At 39.5% G+C, this 20,780-nt stretch overlaps 1 protein-coding gene across 1 annotated transcript in view; it reads right to left on the reverse strand.

The window, feature by feature from the left end:
- csmd2 (CUB and Sushi multiple domains 2) overlaps positions 1-20,780 on the reverse strand; it is a 240,948-nt gene that overhangs the window by 125,776 nt on the left and 94,392 nt on the right. The window contains exons 6-7 of the mRNA XM_034892760.1: positions 4,219-4,331; positions 1,766-1,843 (exon numbers count right to left, since the gene is read on the reverse strand). Of these exons, the coding sequence (XP_034748651.1) occupies positions 1,766-1,843; positions 4,219-4,331 (191 nt within the window). The remainder of the gene's footprint in view (positions 1-1,765; positions 1,844-4,218; positions 4,332-20,780) is intronic.

A 20,780-nucleotide genomic window follows, 5' to 3' on the forward strand; every position in this document is an offset into this window, starting at 1 on the left:
CAAGACGCACCATCACAAGGAAAATACACGAGTTGTATGAAAAGGAGAGGCCTGAAAAAGCGACCACGCTACAACATGCACCCTAGGGACTCCTGGACTCACTGGGGACTACTGGACTCACTGGGGACTACTGGACTCACTGGGTAACCAGAATTTTCTTGAGTTACAGTGCATTATACTGAAAGTGGGCGCTGCATTCAAGTGCTCTGACTGGAATGAAAACAGAGGAGGGATATAATACTGAGACATGCACGGGACACTTTATTGAAGTTGCAAAGCAGTGGAATGTGTCAAATAAAGTCACAGCAGTTAGCCCAGATAGTACGAATAGATCCGGAATCTGATCTCTGGTGCAAGCCTTCTGCCTTCTGATCATGTCCCTGCTTTGCGCACGGTCTCCAGCGTTCTGTCACAGTGTCTCTGCTTTCGAGCGCGTTGGACAGTGTCCCTCAGTGTCTATGCTTAACAGCGCGATGGACAGTGTCCTTGCGAAGTGCAGAAAAGTTGTGGGGCACTCTAAACCCAGTCCAGCAGAGTGTGCAGAGTTAGAGCAACAACAGATGAACGTGTACATAAGAAGGAGTCGCTTAGCAACACGTTCCAACCAGATGGAATTCACTCTGGACTTGATAAATACATTGTGTTTAAGTTGAGATGTACACTAAATATTTTATTTAACTGCTACTTTATAAAGAAAATGCTGGTAAGTTTTTGCAGAACAAATGTTACAGCACTATTGTTCATAAGGCAGAACATAAAAAAAAAAATTGCACTATATACACTACTTTTGAATTCATTATTTCATTTTGCGATTAATCTGGGAAATTATGCGATTAATCGCGATTAAAAATTGTAATCGCTGCCCAGCTCTACTAATAACATATTTTAGTTGATATGGATAGATCTAACAGCCTATCACACAGCTGAAATAAACTCCATTCCATTTCAGAAGGTGGCGGTAATGAGCACCAAAAGTTGTTTTCCAACCGCCAAAAAACATCAACAGTAGAAGAAGCTTTTAGGCTTGCCCATCTGAGTGCACGCCCGCGTGGGCACAAAAGCAACGGTGAAAGTGAACTTGTGTTATCCTCCAAAGCTGAGGAAATTGTTGTCAAAAAATGTAACGCAATGTCAATTATATGGAAGTGGTTTGGACGGGATCCCGACGAAGATGGGAAACACAACCAATCTTACCTGTCACTTGAAAAGGAACCACCCCAGCGACCACACAGAGTTTGAAAATGCACAATCATGTTAACATTAGTCTGCCTACAAGTTAGTCTGCCGACGTCCTAGCTGTTCTTCTGCTGTTAGCAGCGCTAGCGGGGCTGAAAAACAACAATCAATCATGTCGTCTTGTGCAACCATTGCCCCGTACGAAAAGTGAATGTGATAGTAGACACAGCTTCTAGTTTTAGTTACATTATTTGCATTTACACTACTAACTTGTACTGTTTTGTTAAGGCAGATAAAGCATGTTTGCAAAGTTAAATGTTTACATTTAGATGTTATTCAATATATTCTTTTATCACTAAATATATTATAAACCAAGTCATGTTGTTACGTTAAACTATATTCTTGAGTTTAACTAATGAACCCTGTGGTTCGTTCAGGCTTCAGTTCAGCATACTCTTCAAACTGGCAGCATTATCCAATTATATATTGGGATAAAGATCAATATTAATCAATATGGAAAACATAATCATGATCAATTTGTTGTGCCATATTTCCCAGCCCTAGTTGAGAGTTAAGGTTTGTAACTTACAAACTGATATCTTGTGGTGGTTGTCTTTGCTAGGCAACATCTTTACACCACGAGACTTAAGTTCAGTCATCTTCTTCACTGTAGAGGGAAACAGAGGAGAGAGACATTTAAGACAGCAGGAAATGCCAACTTAGTAAATGTTCCATACACCATTGTCCCCCACACCTATTCCAGTTATGTTCACAGCAGTTTTGACAAAGCGATTAAACAAAAATGAAGTTCTGCCAAAGCTTGTCAAATAAGAAACCAACTGACTATTTTATAATAAAACCTAGGTTCTGTACCTTAAAAGGATTTACAACATATACATGATAAGTGTTCAACAATGTACACTGTTACAATCTTTTAGATATAAAATTGCAGGGAATAACATGATTATTTGATTATTAGAATAAGAAGGCAGGGTATACAAGGAGCAAAATTAGCCATTTTTATACAATAAAAAAGATAAGGATTAAATTATTGAATTTTGCAATAATTGCAGAGAAAATTCAAAACAAACAAAGCCATCATAGCAATGTAGGAGGCTCATATAAATGCATACTTATTCGCCAAATTCAAAAACACCATCAGCATTGTCTGTGCTTCCCTTCACACTCATCCTATTTAATTACTCTGGCGGTTCCTGACAATGGAACTTTACTTGTTTTGCATAAATATGTTTTCATCCTTTGCTCAGTTTCAGCCTCATTGCAATTCAAAGCTAATCTGAGTCATGTGTCAAAAAGTTGGTTTATTATGCATCCAGAAGAGAAACATCTCTTTTCGGATTTGCTGCCCTGAGTAGAAAAGGAAGAAGAGCATATCATCATGTTTCTAGTAAGGAAAGTAAACTATTAGGTGCAAGGTTTGATGGTGTGGGCTGTGTCCTGTGCCACATAAAATAAAGTAAATACATGTATAACATAAAATAAATGGAGCCATCGAAGTCATTTCATCACTCCAACATGTGGCTGCTGTGGAATCATGTGGACTGTCGTGATGAGACTGGCTGGTGGGAGGTTGGGGATGGAAGAATGCTTAATCTAATTAAAGTCTTAGCCTCCCATTTCACTCCAATCTTCTAAACATATTTATCTTGAATTGAACCCGATGCATATTCTGTATCCCCTTTTCTCTCTTTTGTCTTTATGTCTCTCCCTTCTTTCTCTCTTCCCATCTTCTCTGAGATTTCAAGCGGATGGCTAGAGGTGAGGTTCTTAGAGATCACATTTTTTTGTGGGAAAAGTAATCATTTTCCCCTGCTCATATCTTCTCAAAGCTGATCCCTGAACCTAAAATGGATGCAGCGGATATGTGTGTGTGTGTCACTCTAATACTGAGTCTTCATCCTTAAAGCATCTCAACTAATCTGCCACGCAATGTTTCAGAACTGGCAAATGTTTTTTGTTTATTAAACCTGATAACATATTGATGGTTTCCTTGTTCATTTGGTCTTGACAGGGTTGCAAAAATAAAAAGACACTTGGGCCTTAATAAGGTCACTAACACTTAACTCCTTTAGGATCAAGAATGTGCTCAGCAAATGTCATGGCAATGTACCTCTTATGAGATATATGTTGGACACGCCATGAGAAAAGCTCATGGGAGTGTCAGAATGTTGAGTCTGTCCCCTGGGGAGTACACACACGTTTCATTCAGGGCTGCTATTTCTTGCTTGGAAACTATATTCAGATTTGAACAGGAGAAAAGTTCAGTGAGACTAGAAATCTGGCTGAAGATGTTTTGCCTGATGTGTTTAAGGAGGTTTCCACACCTGAAAGTCCAAACCAAGGTCCGGACCAAGGTTCAATATTTTCTTACAGTGTATATATTTGATCAGGTACATTTTGGTTTTACACTGCAGTTATGCAAGCGCTATTGATCTTTACGTGAAAAAACTACGTCCTGCCGTCATCACATACGTGAGCTGCATTTCCAGTTACTTATAATTGATTGTTTTGTAGATGAGCTTCTGAGTATCCTCTCTCTGTGTTGGGAGTTTTTTTTTTTAACTGACTGCTGCTCTCTTTCTCAACTGCCATTTTGGTTCAGACCAAAGTGAAAAGTCTGAAAGTCCGGACCAAATGAGGTAAGTGTGAAAAAGCCTACCTTGTGGTTAAGATTGTGGATGACTTTGAGAGGGATTTGCTGATTTAGTTTTTTTCTATTTTTTTAAGTGTTTTTATGTTTGTACTTATGTGTGGTTGTAAAGCTGCCTGTCTTGGCTAGGACACTCTTGAATAAGACATTTGTAATCTCAATGAGTCTTTCCTGGTTAAATAAACAAGAAGAAGAAGAAGAAGAAGAAGAAGAAGAAAAAATAAATTAGAATTTATCTTTAGGGGGATCAAGACTATTTTAATCAAATATTGTGAAACTCCTGCAATTATTTTCTGATCTGTTTACGAAGTTAAACCTGGCACACGTTACTAATTTGATCTTTTAAAATTGTAAACCTCTTTTCATCTTACCTTGGTACTGGGCGCTGAAACCTCTCATCTTGTGGTTGCCATCAGAAGTAAAGTGCAGACGAAGCCAGTTCTTGCTGCTAATGATGGGTGAGGGAAGGTTGGGGCCAGTGAACCTGAAGACACAGAGTCAGAGAGAAGAGTGCCTTAGACTATTAGAATTTAGCACATGACTGTTTTAACTAAAAAAAAAGTGAAGAGAGCAGATTTCAAAGTGCAGTAATATTCAGCATATCCCATAGGCTCGTAAATGTATTTAAGGTTAACGGCTCGATATGTACCAGTGATATCTGTAGCATTAGTCTAAGCACTGATACACTTCTTTACATGAACAATGGAAAATGATTCTGACCGTTTCAAATAATCTGAATGTCACTTTATTTTTGTATCTATTAATGAGTTATTTTGTTATTTGTCAAGGCAAAGCGTCATGGACATCATAAGCTTGGAGTAAATAATGTTACTGTGTTAAGTTTATTATGCTGCTGAATGAGTAACTGTTCCTTAAATAATTGCTAAATCATCTTTTATCCACTCTATAGAGTTCCATTATACAAAACAAATATGCTTGCCTATGCTTCTGTTTTGTGCCATAAAGCAATTATGTAATCCATCAGATTTACAATAAAGTCAAGTTCAACGGCAGACTATATATATTATAGAGGCTGGCAGGACCTGCCAGTCTTCCCGGGGATTGTCCTGTTTGTTTATGATAATTAAGCTAATGTTTCAAAATTAATGTAGCCTTGACTAAGAGATGTTAAAATGTTATACCTTTTTAAGATCTATTAAAAGGAAGGGTCCGGTACTCAAGGAGAACTGTAATGTTAACGACTCTTAACAAACCTGTGGCCCGATAAAACAATGGGACCAAGAAAGACCAGCACTGGCATTTGCAGAGAAAGGACACTCCTTTTATTGCTTTGAAAAAGCAGAAGTGAATTCTACTTTACAAACACTTATAGTGCCTCCTGATCTGTATGCTAATGAGGACTGTTGCTTACCAAGCAGTTCTACAGTTGTTAAAGGCAAAGTCATTTGGGAACACATCATGTTTTATCTTGAGAAACACTAACACCATATCTCTCTCTCTCACACACGAACACACACACACACAGTATGGTTGTGCATAAACTCCAATTGCCAATCTGTAAATTACATTTCCCAAATTGTGTCCACCCTATCCCCCCAACCTACACATCTGCTACACTCTATGGAGTACACACTGTACATGCTGAAGTACACCTCCAAACAGTTGTCATTAATACCACTGGAAGAAGAAAAAGGCACAGGAAAAAAAGGGAAAGGAAAGGGAAAATGTGAAAAAATTAAATAAAACGGAGAAAGAAACCGGAAAATAAGTATGAGAAATATTTGGCAAGCTAATAACTGAATGCAATAATATCTACCGATTCTGTAGGGACATAAGAATAAAATCATACAGCTTTAACCGAACAAGGTCGGGATCTACTATGAGGAAATGCGTAGACTAGTGAGAGAGACTGACTACACTGTAGAGCTCTCTTGTGATCAATTAAAAGCATGGAGGTTTCTAGATGTAGACTGAATTAGCTTTTATTTTGATGAAAATGGAGCGCTATTCGTTTGTAACATACAACTCTTGCTGTAGTGGGGCCTCAGCTTCAATGTACAGTAGCTTAAGGTATTAGTTAAGCTGAACACAAGCTCACCAGAGGGATCAGAAGGAGAGACAGGAAGAGTGGAAGAGATCTTTGAAAAGATTTTTGGGCAGCAGGTATGAACAAAATACAAGGCAGAAATGAGATGATGATTAAAAGGATACTTTGCCGTTATTCAACCCACTTTGTATCATAACAATGTTAGTAGTATGTGTAAATTAATTATGTTAAACTTCCCTCCATCTTACGAGGGCCCAAATCTCCTTACTCACAGGCCAGCAGATGTGAAACGCTTCACTTGGAGGATTGCTGCTGGCCCTAGAGCCTGTTGCTTGAACAGAGTGTCCTTCCTTTTACAGAATCAAAGAGTATAGAAGTGGATCTAGAGAGAGAGCTGCCCCTCTAACCCTCAATCTTCATCTCTCAAACTCAGACCGAACTTGGATAAAACTGTAAAACTAGGCAGTGGTAATCAAATAAAAAACAATGTAATGATACAGAATTGCCTACTTCTTGCCGGAAAAAATTTAAAAGCATATTTTAGTGTGTTGTTTAGCTGAAATATGGCACTATTCCAAAAACGGCGGATGAAAAAACTCTGAGGAAATGGTAATACTGAGCAGCAATAATCACATATAAGCTAAGATTCTATTGCTGTATTGCCAATTTCTCGACTAAATTAAATCTCGACGAAATGTTTTAGAAACCTATTTTTGCTTACCTTTTAACTGTAAATGAGATTGTCACCAGCCGGCTGCTATACTGACTCTGTAACATGCTCACATTTTGTTTCCCACCAGCAGGAGCCTTTTTTTTCTGGTGAGGTGTACTGCATTCTGGTTCTGTTGTAGGTTTTCTACATTTTGAATAAAAAGGAATATCCCCAGGAACAGCCCAGTTTTATGAAAATTCTTCTTTAAATGAGAGAAAAAAAAGATAGCACATCAAAATGTCTGCTATTTGTCTTTTTCAGCCGCACTACACGCAGACAGCAGAAAGATGGAGGAGAGTGCAGAAAAGAGTATTTCACTGATACAACATAAGTGTCTCCCATGGCTGCTATCAGCATGTAGCCTTCCCCTTAGTAAGACAATGACCTCAACCCTTGTTCAAGAGATTTCCATTGACGCAAGCTTCACTAACAAAACTGCTATGTTCAACAAAAGGTTGAGGAGCATGGTTGCCGTTGAACCTATGTCCTAACCAGGCAAAAGAGCTCCTTTTAAAACTTAGCATACAGAAGCCTTGATTAAAAGACTGGGTATTTAAACTGTGTGAAGGTGTGTGTGTGTGTGTGTGTGTGTGTGTGTGTAAAGGTAAGTGTTCATCAAAGTGTGTGCGCAACATGTGCATGTTCAGTATGTCTGCAGAGAAACTCACTTGCAGGAATAACATTTTCAAATTAAGCAGCACCTGGGGCATGGTTTGAGGAAACTTTCAATATGTTGTACTATGATATTTGTGCTGCTGTACTACAGCACGTGATGAAGGCTTAATATCCACGAGTAGGCTATAGTGAGTAGAATAGGATCATAGAGACACAGCATATGAGATAAGATGACCGACAAAATCAGGAGTAGACTCAACGCACGGCCCTGATTGGTCCCGGCCCGTGATAAACCGCGTACCCTGCTTACCAATACGCATCCGACTATCCACCTCGCCACTCATATGTTGCTGCTAACGTTAGTTCTCTGTTCATCTTCTGCTTGCTTGCTGCTTTACATGACAAAACAATAGGGGTGATCCGAGTATCCGGCTGAAACGAGTATCCGGTACGGATAAAGCACTTTTGCCGAGAACAAGTGTTTTACGAGTATTATGAGTCAATATCCGTGCTCGGATTGAATACAACTCCTCAACTGGCAGCGCAGCGTTCTGTGATAATCACAGCGCCCCCCCCGCCTACAAACACGCTCGGATCAATCTCACACACACGCACACAACATGGAGAAATGCTCTTGCTCTCTCTATCTCTCTCTCTGTCTCTCTCTCTCGCGCTCCCGCTCCGTCAGTCAATCGGGTCTACGGATCTGTTCCGTTAACGTTTAGGGTTTCTTCAGCTTCAGGTTTGTTTTTAACTTTGGTTTGTAGTACTCACATAGTAACCGGTAGATTTCTGGGGAACGTGGGTTTCTGACATACTCCTGCTTGGTTTAATGCAACTTCCGTTGAGTCCCTGCCATCGGAGATTTTTTTTACTGTCAGCTGTAAACTTGTGGAGGACAGTCTGCGGATGAAGTTTCCCATAATTGGTTTCAACTGAAATAAAAATGTGGAAGTTTTGCAGTTTTTTTGAAAAAAGTAGAGTGATGGACTTCTAAATTGCTACTAGGTAACATCAGAGCATAGTTTCTACCGTATGGGGGCTACAGTTTGCCATAGGTTGCAACGTTGTAGCATGTACAGCTATATTTTAAATGCCAAAATCAGTACAACTAGCATACAAATTGCACTGACTGAGTTTGGCCTAGGACTGGACTCATGTGCACATTTTCGTGAGTTTTCGTGCATGGGGACATGGATTTCATGGGAATAATAATAATAATAATAATAATAATAATAATAATAATAATAATAATAATAATAAAGGCCAAACCAATAGGGTTGAAGGAGCGTCGCTGCTCGGCCCCAAACATCAAATACTGTACAGCACATAGGCCTACAATTTCCATCGGGTAGGTTGCATTATCAATGTTAAATTCTTGGACTCTTGAATATCTATTTTCTTCACAGAACATTTAGTGAAGATTCAGTTTAGATAAAGTGAACTTTATCTAAAGCATTAGTGGATGGGAAAACAGTACATCAAGAAAACATATAGAAATATTATTATATATAAATGTCCCACATCAATTCAATCACATACTCTATCTTTATCGGCATGCTGTCTTTTTTTCTTTATTGTTTCAAACATGGACATAATTAAATTATTTATCTGATCCGATTATTACTTGTTATTTTATGTCAGTGTGGCCGGGAGGCTGCATGGTATAATGGAAATGAGGCGGAAATGTGAAGACATGTTGCACGACACTGGCCTTGAATCATAACGGCGAGTGCAAGACTGATAAAGTGAGTTGGCATGCCTCAGGAGATGTTTTATCACTTAAAGATAAAGCATTGAGGGGATCATGCAGTGTCTGGCACATGTGTGTTTAGAGTGGTACTTCTAGGACAAAGTGCCAGAATCACCTCTGGCTACAAGTACAGAGCCGGGTCCTGAAGCAGCTCAATCCTTGGTACTAAATCTCACACTAACAAAATTACAGTAAATGACACACACACACACACACACACACACACACACACACACACACACACACACACACACACACACACACACACACACACACACACACACACACACACACACAGAAAGGCCTAAAAACACCAGCGCCACGTTACAGTTGCTCCCCTTTTTACCATAGGGACAAATAAAAATGCCACTTTGAATTAAAGTCAATTTTAGCTGGAATCAACTTCCATTCACACAAAACAAGCAATTTAAAGACTGACTTAACACTGTGATAAACTTACACAGGCTAAGGAACTGATGGGTATGCCATTATGGATTGGGCAATTGATAGAAAGAAGTTATGAACTGGAGTGGACCACCATAAATATCATTTTGACCTAGTGTCACCTCTGCCTCGCTCCACTTCACAGTCTACCCTTTTTTTGCTGAAAACATTTGAGTTTTAGGGTGAAAGTGACCATGGGGAGCGCCAGAAAAAGTCCTGAGCTGGTTGATGGAGGTCTCCTGAAGGGTGTAGTGGTCGCTTCTATAGTTCCTTTTCACATCTTGCTTGTCTGGCTGACCATATTAGATTTTATGCGGAATTGTCTCGAGAGTGCAGCGCTAAATCAATTTTCCAGGCCCCAAAGCTCCTCAGTCTGAGTCAAGCTTTGGATTGTCCAAGACATGTATTTTGGGCAAGACAAGGTAATAGAGGCAGCCAGTTGTTGTGTTCTTGGCTAAGAGGACTGAGCTGTGAACCACAGAGATCTTTTTGAGAACCAGCTAGGCTTCGATTCAGCTCTTTTACTTCCATTTCCATTGCACAGTATCAACATTCATAAAAGACCTAAAATGGTTTAATGCGTACACAACTTCGTAGGAAACATCCAATTTCCTATAGTATCTGAAGTCAGATTGGCAAAACCTTGTTTCTTAGACTTGTCTTGTCATATTATGATTGAGGGTCTTAGGAATACGCCAGGGCAAGACAAAATCCATTTATGTAACACCAGGATAGAGATACTTACCATACTGATGAGATGTGACTCATTAAATTGTTAATGCCTTTCAGGATTTTGAACAAAGGTCGTCATCATCAGGCAATTCACCAAGCCTTCACTGTGGAATGGGTCTCTTTTCTGCTTTATAGTCATCGTTTCATGTCATCTGTTTTCTGTTCAAAGGGCGGAGGTGTCAAATGCCTCTACGCATAATCAGTAATGGGCGGGGTTTAGGTGTCAAAGGTGACAAGTGCCACATTAGAATCAAACGCTTAAAATCACTGCTCATTAAATGAATTCATTGTGATGCAGCATCAGATGACCACATATGCGTTCATGTGTGGGTGGTAGCATGTGTGCAGTGGGACGAACAACGTCCCTGTTAATTGCAGCTACTTAGATAGATCAATCAGAACTGTGCTCAGTATGCAGGTCCTGGTGCTTACTGCAGCTCGGGGGGGTCACAGTGACTTTAAAGCCAAAACTTTCAGCATTTTAATGAGGGTATGTGAATTATAGCACAGGTCAGTCTGTCCAGATGTACATGATGCCCACAGGAGCGCACACACCACCACTAGCAAACATTCACAGTTACAAACACATACGCAGTTATCAAGACAGTCTCTTCCCTGTGACACATTCGAACACACTCAAATCGCATACGTACACACACACACACACACACACAGAAGTGGTGGGCTTGGGGTAGGACTGCACGATAGTGAACAAAATCGGACCTTGCAATATATATTATAATATAATAACATAATCATATTTATCCCAATATCCTTTGCACTATGCTCCACATTTAAATATTTTTTTTGAACTCTTCATTGCACTCATGCCTTTATATTGTTTCTGTTTAGAGTTTGTATATATTGTGTATATATTAGTGTGTATACATTGTTTTGGTTGTTTTTTATGTGTAAGCACATTGTGAGCAACGATGCTCCAAAGAAAAAATTCCTCGTATGTGTCCTCATATCTGGCAAATAAAGCTGATTCATATTGCGATGTGAAAAAAGTAATTTTTAAAAGATGACAAATAGCTCTATTTGGAATTAAAAAACCTCGACTACCGCAGTGATTTTTGCAGGAGAGTGCATCATAGAAGCTACAAATGAAAAAGGATATTTTCTAATGTGAACCATTCTTTGTTGAACTTTAATGCTTTACAAACACCAAAGCAAATAAGTGCTGTGACTACTCTTCTGAAGTGATTTGGAAGAGGGAAATTAGATAGAAATACGCTGGGTGACTAGCATGACACCACTGTATTCATATAATACTACCAATCCAAGCTTAAGAGTATAACAATGACTGCATGTTGCTTCCTCTACATTTCAGGTTGTGGTCCACTAGCGGGCCCAGCTTGTTTGTTTGATAAATTGTCTGATTGAACAGACTTGCATGTCACCTACACTAGCAACAAAACTCTATGTATCCGAGAACAATTAAATCAGTGTAAATGACGTTAGATCAGACACAGACTTCTGTAGAAATTAGTGTTACACTTCCAGCATCGCGGCTCCAAACAGTAAGGTTGGTTGAGACGGACAGAGCCCTTGTTTCTTCAGGCTAACTATTAGTTTTAGCCTGGCTGGTAGCAGCTTTCTGCGGGGGGAAATGGCCGGGAGACGTGATTATGTTGCATTAATCAGGACGATTTAGTTCGTATTTGCAGCGAAACACAGACTGCTGTAGCTTCACTGACTACCCATAAAAAAACTAAGCTCATCATTGCATTAGCGGCAGCTGCGGCCAACTGTACTTATTTCCCGTAACAAACTCCAGCGGGCTAACGTCACATACACACGTTGCCCACATGGCTAACTGTCCTAAAGGGGAAGGGTCGGCCGCTAATAATCATGTCAAAGGAGATTGGTGAAAGTTTACTTTTCTATCAAGCAGCAAAAAAGGATTACAGTCAACATTGCAAAGTCCTGCAATGTGACTATCGCGCATAAACACACTGAGATGTCGATGCTAAAACACAATATTGTTCAGCCCTAGTTTGAGGTTAATTATCAAGCAGACACGGCTGCTCGGGGAGCTATGTGGCAGATCCCAAGACAAAGGTAGTATGAACACACACACACTCGCTCACTCACTCGCTCGCTCCCTCCCTCTCCTTTTTGAGGTAAAAACCAATCAGTCCAGAATGGCACTATTAAAGCCCTGGCAGTGGAGCTGTAGCCTTGACCTTCAGATGTAACCGAGACCAGAGATACTCTCTCTCTCAGAGATCATTTGGCTAGTAGTTTCCATGAGACAGGCTTTTCTGTAGCATGAGCGCTATTGGTGTTATTCCACAGATTTTAGGGTAAATTTTTACTTTTACCAGTCTGCTGTAGCCTGCTTCATGGTAAGTCACATCATTTGATCTCCACTGTTATAATTAGGTAGATGTGTTAATTGTGATAATAGGTTAGTATTCATGTAGTATTTCAACATGGGACGTCTCACATTTTATATAAGAGACCAGTTTTGTTTGTTTTTTTTTGTTTTTGCTTAAATGAAAAAGCACACCACGCTGTGCTAGCTTGCTAGTATGGTTAGCCTAGCTTGATACCATAACGTTATGATACAATCGTGGCAACGGTAAACTGACTAATTTCTGTTTTCATTTTAGCAAACTGGAGCTCTTTATAGTGGCAAATGTGATTGGGAAACACTGTTCTGTTATTTACCAGAATAAGCTGCTGTGATAGCCAATGAAGAGCAACGGTTTCGTCTGTAACACAACACAACGCAAGAGAGAGAGTACACACCCGCAGGCAGGCAGTAAAAACCATCACAGGCAGTAAAAGCCAACAACCTTAAACTAAAAGTTGAGGCCAAAGTATTAAGAGAGGCGTTCAGGGCAGTTATGTCTCATGGGCATGGGCTGCACCAGACTGAAGCTCTGAGCACAAAAACAAGGCCAGTAGGTGCAGTTGTAGGGACTGGGTCCCTACAACTGCAGACCCATCCGAGCCAACTTTTCTCTTGGACTCCCTGGTCCAGCAGATCCAAAATGTCTGTTCTTCCTTCTCTCTCAGTCCTCATGTATTATTCATGCGTAGACCTCTGGCTCCATCAGAGAGCCTTGTTAAATCTTCTGAGGGATTCCTTCTTCCTCCTCCCACAACTCATTTCTGCCCTCACAGAACATATAATATGTACACTGATTGAAAGAAAATTCTTTTTGGGAATGACAACACACCAGCCTTCATCTTGGCTCCCTTATTCTTTTGTATGTTTCTATGTTTTTTTCCACATTTCCTCAATAACTGTACGTCGAAGCTTCATACAAATGCACTTTTGTCACTCATTTTACAAACAGTGTAAATAAAGCTCAGCGCAAATTCTTTCAGGAAGACTTCTAAATAACTTCAATCGCCACTCTCTCTTCCTAAAACTATTCAGCTGTTAAGAGACGTTCACTTTTTAGTAAACCAACCAAAATCTGCCACAAAATTCATGATCCAATCACAGCATGGCATCCTGCTTTAAATATCTTCTCTCTTGCTATCAGCTGTCTTTTCAGGCAAACGTGCAACCCTCCTCCTCCCCTCTCCCCCTCTGGTATTCATCAACCACGGCAACCTGGGTCCCTTTCTGGCAGACAGCTCCTTTGTTTGGTCTCCGGGTTCCTTCTCCACCATCACAAGTGTCTAGGCTCCATCGTCCATATGTCTGGTTTCTCTACCCCTTTAAAATATTTTTTAAACAAAGGAGTCAAATCCCCGTACAGGTACATTTCATATTATGCTTATTTACAATAAATCTTTGCATATCTGCAACAAAGTCTCTACTGATTGAAATGCAGCAGTTGTTAAAACTCACCTCAAGCTATCGGTACAACTGCCATATGACCTACCCATGATCCTGCTATTCATAACCAATCATCATACACACATTTCCTTCTCAATTCGGCCACAGAAAAATATGAGAGTGATTGAGGATATATTCTTCCACTTTTAATATCTATGCAAATTAAAACAAACCTTATTGGCTACTCTGCCATGCTGTTTAATTTCATTCACCAAAGTGAAATCTATAGTAGGCACACCGGCACAAGTCTTAATGCTGTAGAGGCGTTTTATTTCCTGACTGTGACGCGATATTCACATCAAAACAACTGGTCAGACTGTCAAGTGAAGAGCAGGTTTATGTTAGTTCAGCAACAGGTTTTGATTGTACTAAAACATGTTAAAGTTAACCTTAACTTTAAATGTTACAAAGTTAGAAGTTCTCCACAATAAGTTACTCAAAATTTAAGAGGCTGACCAAAATAATTCACCCACCAAAACTACTCTTGAGTGAATCTATATAAAAAGTTAATCTGCTTATTACACCATGACCTTTCTACTGCGTAAAGTGTGAAATTAACTTGAGATACTCCTGAGATATTTTGGTACCAGTCAGAAATGCATAAAGACAAGCAGTGTTAATGGGGCAGAAACACACCCAACCAGCTCAATTCATGGAAGTAAAGAATTTAGTGCCAATTGTTCTGCAATTGATTCCAATGTCAGTGTGATTTATTCTTCTTCTTCAAAAAGTCAAGGTGGATGTAGGCAAAGTCACAGATAGCAATGCAACAGGACTAGACTGCTATTGAATGGACTGTGGAACAATGCTGATGAGGAAACCATACAGAGCATAATGAATTCTATTATTGAATGTTTGCCTTCAACAAAATGGCACACAGGCATAAATGACTTGTTTGACTAAGAGGAAGCAGAAGACAAATGCAGACATTGGCAAACCAGTGGCTATTCTCTTCATTTCTCCCCTTATTGTTTAATCTCTGTCAAACCCAGCTCACATGATGCTTCGCCATCATCATCGAGGAAGGTTGCGGAAGACCCTCACGCACCCTAATACACACACACACGCACACCATCAATCACATCACACAACTGCAAAAGAATATGTGTGTACTGCTCAATGGTGGTAATTGTCCGCGGGCGGTCTTGGATCTGTGGTTAACAGGAGAGAAACAAATGAGTTTCTAAGGTCACTCTTAAAAAGCGGCAGTGATAATTGAGCCCTCCCTGTAGCTCTATCAAACACAACCATAAACAAAGTATCCTAGGGTCGATTGCTGCGACATCATCCTGATCTTCTACAGGAGACTTGAGGCGATATACACATCAGAGGTGAGAAACACATCTATGCTTCACTGGACAATTTCTCTCTCTCCCTCCTTTTCCCTATCTCTCTCTTCCTACTCTCTTGCGGTTTGTGTGTATGACCAGTTAGTTTTTTCAGAGTGAGTCTGAGATGACGCAGTATGTGAGGAGACAGGTGAAACCATGCTAATGATATTGAACCTGGCAACACTGTCAACTCCCCCCCCAACCACAGCCGGCACGTTGTATTCCCTTGATACTAGCATCCTGAAATAGCTACACTGTTATGCTAGGAGAGACGCATCTATGGGTTTTTGTATGCATCTGTTTGTATTTATTTGTGTATGTGAGTGATTGCATGTCAACAGACATTATGTGCTTGTGTTAACATCTTTCAACAGAAAACTAATTTAATGTCAGATGCTACCATGTCCTTATTAGATGGACAATCATATTAAGATTGTCAAGATACCAGAATTTTTAACTTTGATACAATACCAGTATGAAAGGACAATGGACTGTACCTCGTTCATTACCATGGAACAAAAGGCACACATTATTTATATTTAAACTGGACACAGTACTGGTACAGGAAAAAGTCACTTTTAGATGACAGAAAGGTACTTTACAACAACAGTTTAAATTTCTGAGTTTACGAGGTGCACCTGAATGCACCATCAAAGTGTCAGTACTTTTGATAACCTTAAATAATAAATTCACAATGCATTACCTAAGAAGCAGTTTTCTAATTCAATGTTATAATGGGACAACATTTAGTTTACTTATTTTCATTCTTTAAGAGTTTTCACTTTTATTGAAGGATTGTACAATATAACTTAATTCTAAAGGATTAACTAATTTAACATACACTTACCTCAAATGACTACTGTAGGTTTGAGGAAATGCCAAACATATGCATGAAATCACTCTTTTATTTCTGAGGTGCATGTGGTCATTTAATGCATGCATGATTTAACAGGAGGCCATTAGTAACAGCAACTTACTGGTATTCATAAAATTAATGGCTTATAATCCAATGTTGCTATACAATCTGCTCCCGTGCACTTTTTATAATGGAGGCACTGAGTAGTGCAGAGTCAGAATTTTCCCTTTTAAACAATAAGCCCCAGGGCTCCCACGTAAAGGGTACTACAGTACATAAAGGTTGACATAAAGTATAAAGCAAACTAATTAACCACAAGTGGGGAAAATACACAACGCAGTAAAACCATTAAAATCCATCTTTTCTTTATTTTAAAAAGCTATTTCTTGAGGAATTTAACATGTTATTCTTTGATTTGACCACTTTTTACTCAACAGCTGAATTGAATCAGCAGTGAATAAGAGTGAGAAAAACTGGCAGATAATTAAATAATGGAAAATATTTCTACCACACAAAAGGGCATAGGAAAAAAAAACACCAGATCTGTACACCATTTTTGGATTTAGTGGCTACTATCCATTCCACACACTTTAGCTTTACTCTAAATCATCCACTCCCATATACAACAAATTGCTTAGCACTGTACATCTAGTGCAATCATCTGCAGGTTCAACTCTGACCCTTTGCTGCACGCAAATCCCCTTCTCTCGCCCCCTTTCAAGTCTAAGCTGGCCTAAAGCAATAAAGGCCTAAAATAACCAAAACATTATCTTCAAAAAAATGATCACTGTACATTTTAATATGCAATTAAGGCAGAGTCTGATTTGATGCCCTTTTCTTAAAAATAATGTTATCCATACTAGTCTGTAATGTCCTTTCTATTTTAGTTGATTAAATCCCTGAAACTTAAATAGGAGAGGGGATGGAAATGCTCCTTTTGTAGGCTCTAGTATGAGGCATGCACTGCTCATTATTGAACACAGGTCACGTGTAACAAACAGTTAAAATCAAAAACATTTTATTTCAAAGCTAGGTAATCCGTCTTCTGTATCATTACCCATGGCCAGGGTTTTTTCAGTGTCTCCAGGAATGTAAATCCAACATAAAAAAGGGACATTATCTGCTCCTGGAGGAACATTTGAGGTGTATATTTCTGCCTTGCAACTCTGCGTTCTGAGGATAAAATCAATTTTCTTGTCAGATATGTTGGCTTCTTCCAGCCCATTAGGAAACTGTCTGTTGCTTTTAAACCGGATGAGAGGAGTTGATTTTATGTGAGAATGATCATCCTTCTCTTTTCCAGATTGTGCTGTATTGCTTGCAGCATCAAGATTATGCCACTTGTCACAAAAATAGGTGATTATACTTAGAGTATGTATAGAGTTGTGATTGCAATTGCGCATGTAGACAGTTTTGAGAAAATTATAGTTTTGCAACATTGTAATCCACCTCAGAATCCTAAAATCATAGCCACGTAGCATACTCAGAAACCTCAAGCTTTGTGCTGGATAGGGTCAAAGTAGTTAATACCATGCATTTCTGACCAATGATTTTTCCACATATTGTGTGAAATAACCACTCGTCTCATGTCTTTGCAGTTTTTTGGCTGAGTCACACTCTGGAAGTGAGCGAATGGACAGAATACAGTTAGTTGTCTAAGCTAAACTCTGTGAAGGATGATCTTTCCACACAGACAGCACATGAAAACAAATCACAAATCTGAATGTCTGTGTTGATCTTGTTGCAAAGTCCATGAATGAGCAATTTCAATCTATGCTTGAGTATTACTCGTGCCTTGAGGCGGGATCCAAGCATAAACCGAGCTGATAAAAGTGAACTCTTCATGTGAGGGTCTTTCAGAAGGAAAATCTAATTATCAATCAATTCAGTTTTGATGTCTAACAGCCAGTAACGGTTTAATTGCTTCCTAAAATATTTTCCCAATATTTTCTGATCTCTAGTGTCCCCTCACCCACCGTAAAAAATACCTATTTAGACTTAAAGCTTGACTGAGTAAAAGTGATTTTCCCATTCTGATTGTTTAGCCACTTTTTGGCTGTCTCCTGCATGTGGTAATGAGCCATTTGGACAACCTGAAAAAGAAGAGCGGATGAACCCCAGATGGACATCTGGTGTCCCAGTTGCTCCCCTCTTTCATCTCATCCAGACTCCTCTGTCCCTTGTGGCATTGCTCCCTTAATGTCAGACCAAATTACAGTACATATCGACACATACCTGTTTTTATAAACAACTTTATGGGTGCCCTGCTAGCTCACCTAGTTAAGCGTGCGCCCCATTTAATAAGGCTCAGTCCTTACAGAAGTGGCCTGGGTCTGATTTCCCCCTGTCCTGTTTACAGCTGTTCTTTCCATTAAAGCCCCCAAAAAAAACAAGAAAAAAAAGAACTTCAGTTTGTTTATCAAAATGTCTCTAATCATGTAGCATCTCATTGAGGCTGTGAGGATAGATATGAGTTCTGACATTTCCATCTGGGTGGATGGCAAATGTGCGAAAAAGAGATGGCTTCATGGTGGGAGGAAGAAAAAGGCAAGAGATGAGTAGCTTCCAGAACACGTAGGGAATGAGTCACCCAAAACGTAACCACAACCTCTCTTTCCAGTGCCTCTTCTTCTGCATTTGTTTCCCAAGAGCTCCGTGTACTTGTTTTCTTTTAAATTAGTTTGAGGGTCGCTGGCAAAGCCATTCTATTGTGAACCCATTTAGATTCTTCCCAATGCATGAACTGAAGTACGGGATGCAAAAAAAGATTGAGAGGGCCTTTATTCTACTGGTCTGTTCACTCGCCCTTTGTCTAGATTTCACAGTTTATTTTTTAGAGATTAGCGTTTGTTCTCTCTTTTTTCGCCAATCGCATCCTGTAATCCCTCCCTATGTCTTAGTCCGCTGCTCCATTTCTACTTTTGGGACACTATACAATGCAATTGAGTGCCACATTGAGCATTATCTGCGCAGTCTTTCTCAAACCCAAGAATTAGAAGAAAGGAAAGACGAGGATGAGAAATGATATATAAGCAAACAATGTGTCTCTTCTGTCCTACATTAGTGGCTGTAAACGATTTTGGGTTAGAAGTAAATACGCATGCAGACAGTTGGGGGACAGACTGTTGAAGTTTGATCAGACAGGTGGCCTAACAGAAAGTGCCAATCCCAAATCCAGATGGCTGGCCCTGTCGAGAGAGGGATGGTAAAATTAAAGTATTTGAACATATATTGAGGGCTGGCAGGTGACTGAGATGTGAGCTTTGACGACAGCCTCATAAAGCAGTTGATGTTGATATCTTAAGAAGCTCAGAAAACTTAGTAAGATGTTTACACAGATTCCTACCAAAATGCAGGCAGGTGTTCCCACACATCAGGTCTAATCTACAACAAACACCACACAGATATGAATGCATAAAGAGGGATATGTGCAGACACAAACGTCCAGATGTTCAATGAATGTAGCAAAACAATAAATGTATCACTGTGGTTTAATTATCATTTAATAGCATTAAGCAAATGATATTTACACACAAAGTGATGACTATCCACTCTCGTGTCAAATGTGCTAAATTTGGGCTTGGGAGTGTGTTTTTTGCCCTCAATCTGTTCAAAGCCATCTTTTATCCTCCTTCCACACGTTACACCAAACTTCAAAGAGGCCAGGTAGAATTAAGCCTTTAAGTTATCTTGGCAAAGTGGAAGTGGGCCAAGTTCTCTTCCATTAAACAGCAGAGAGCAGAGATCCACCTTAGCTGATAGAGCCCAATCTTTTCTTCCATTAGCCTTTATTGGTCTTCCAGTCTAAAACCATTTCAGAGAGATAAGATGCACTCATATAGCCTTTTATGGTTATATATTTTATTCCGCTTTAAAAAGGTATTAATTTATTTCACGCGTTTCTGCTTTATTTTCTTTTGTCGCCCTGCCCAATGATAAGAGGAGATCGCAGATAAATATTAAAGTCATCAATCAGGTAAAGTGGTAAGAGAAAGGATAGAAAACACCTTGAGGCAGAAGAGAAGATCTATCTTTTATCTTTTATACACCACCCCTGACCGTGACTGATTTGTCGTAAAAACCACCATCCAATTAAAAGAGGTCTCTCCATCTGCTTTCTTCCTGAGTCAGCGTTGACCTTTCACCCCCAGCCCAACTTAGCCATGATATATCCACTGCCTGTGCTCACTGCAGGTGAGTCTTACGATACAGATCATAAAAGCACCCATTAACTAGCTGAGTGTTTATATAAATTGGAATGCAAGGAAATGTGTACGACTGAGTCAGTGTGTGTGACATTAATGCAACAGAGCCACAGTTAGTCACATCAAAATACCATTAATCTTTGTCAGTGTTCTCACATAGCGTGTAAATATGAAGAGTTATGTTGGACAGCTTAGCTATAAAAAACATTTACTTCCATGTCTTTTTATATTATGAGCACATATGTGGAACAAAAACAGAACAATAACCATAAAAGATTACTGCATGTATAACATTATGCGGTGAGTCAGTACTTTCTCTATTCCAGTTGTTTTTGCTGATCTCAACTGGTTTGTGAGTGTGAACAGTACTTGCACACACAGAATTAAGACGCAAGACCTTGACCCAGGGTCACTCTGCCTATCAGCAATATTTTCTGGGATATGTCATTTAGTTGTTTACATTTTCAATCTCCAC

This window comes from Etheostoma cragini, chromosome 14, assembly GCF_013103735.1.
Source record: "Etheostoma cragini isolate CJK2018 chromosome 14, CSU_Ecrag_1.0, whole genome shotgun sequence".
Lineage (NCBI taxonomy): Eukaryota > Metazoa > Chordata > Actinopteri > Perciformes > Percidae > Etheostoma > Etheostoma cragini.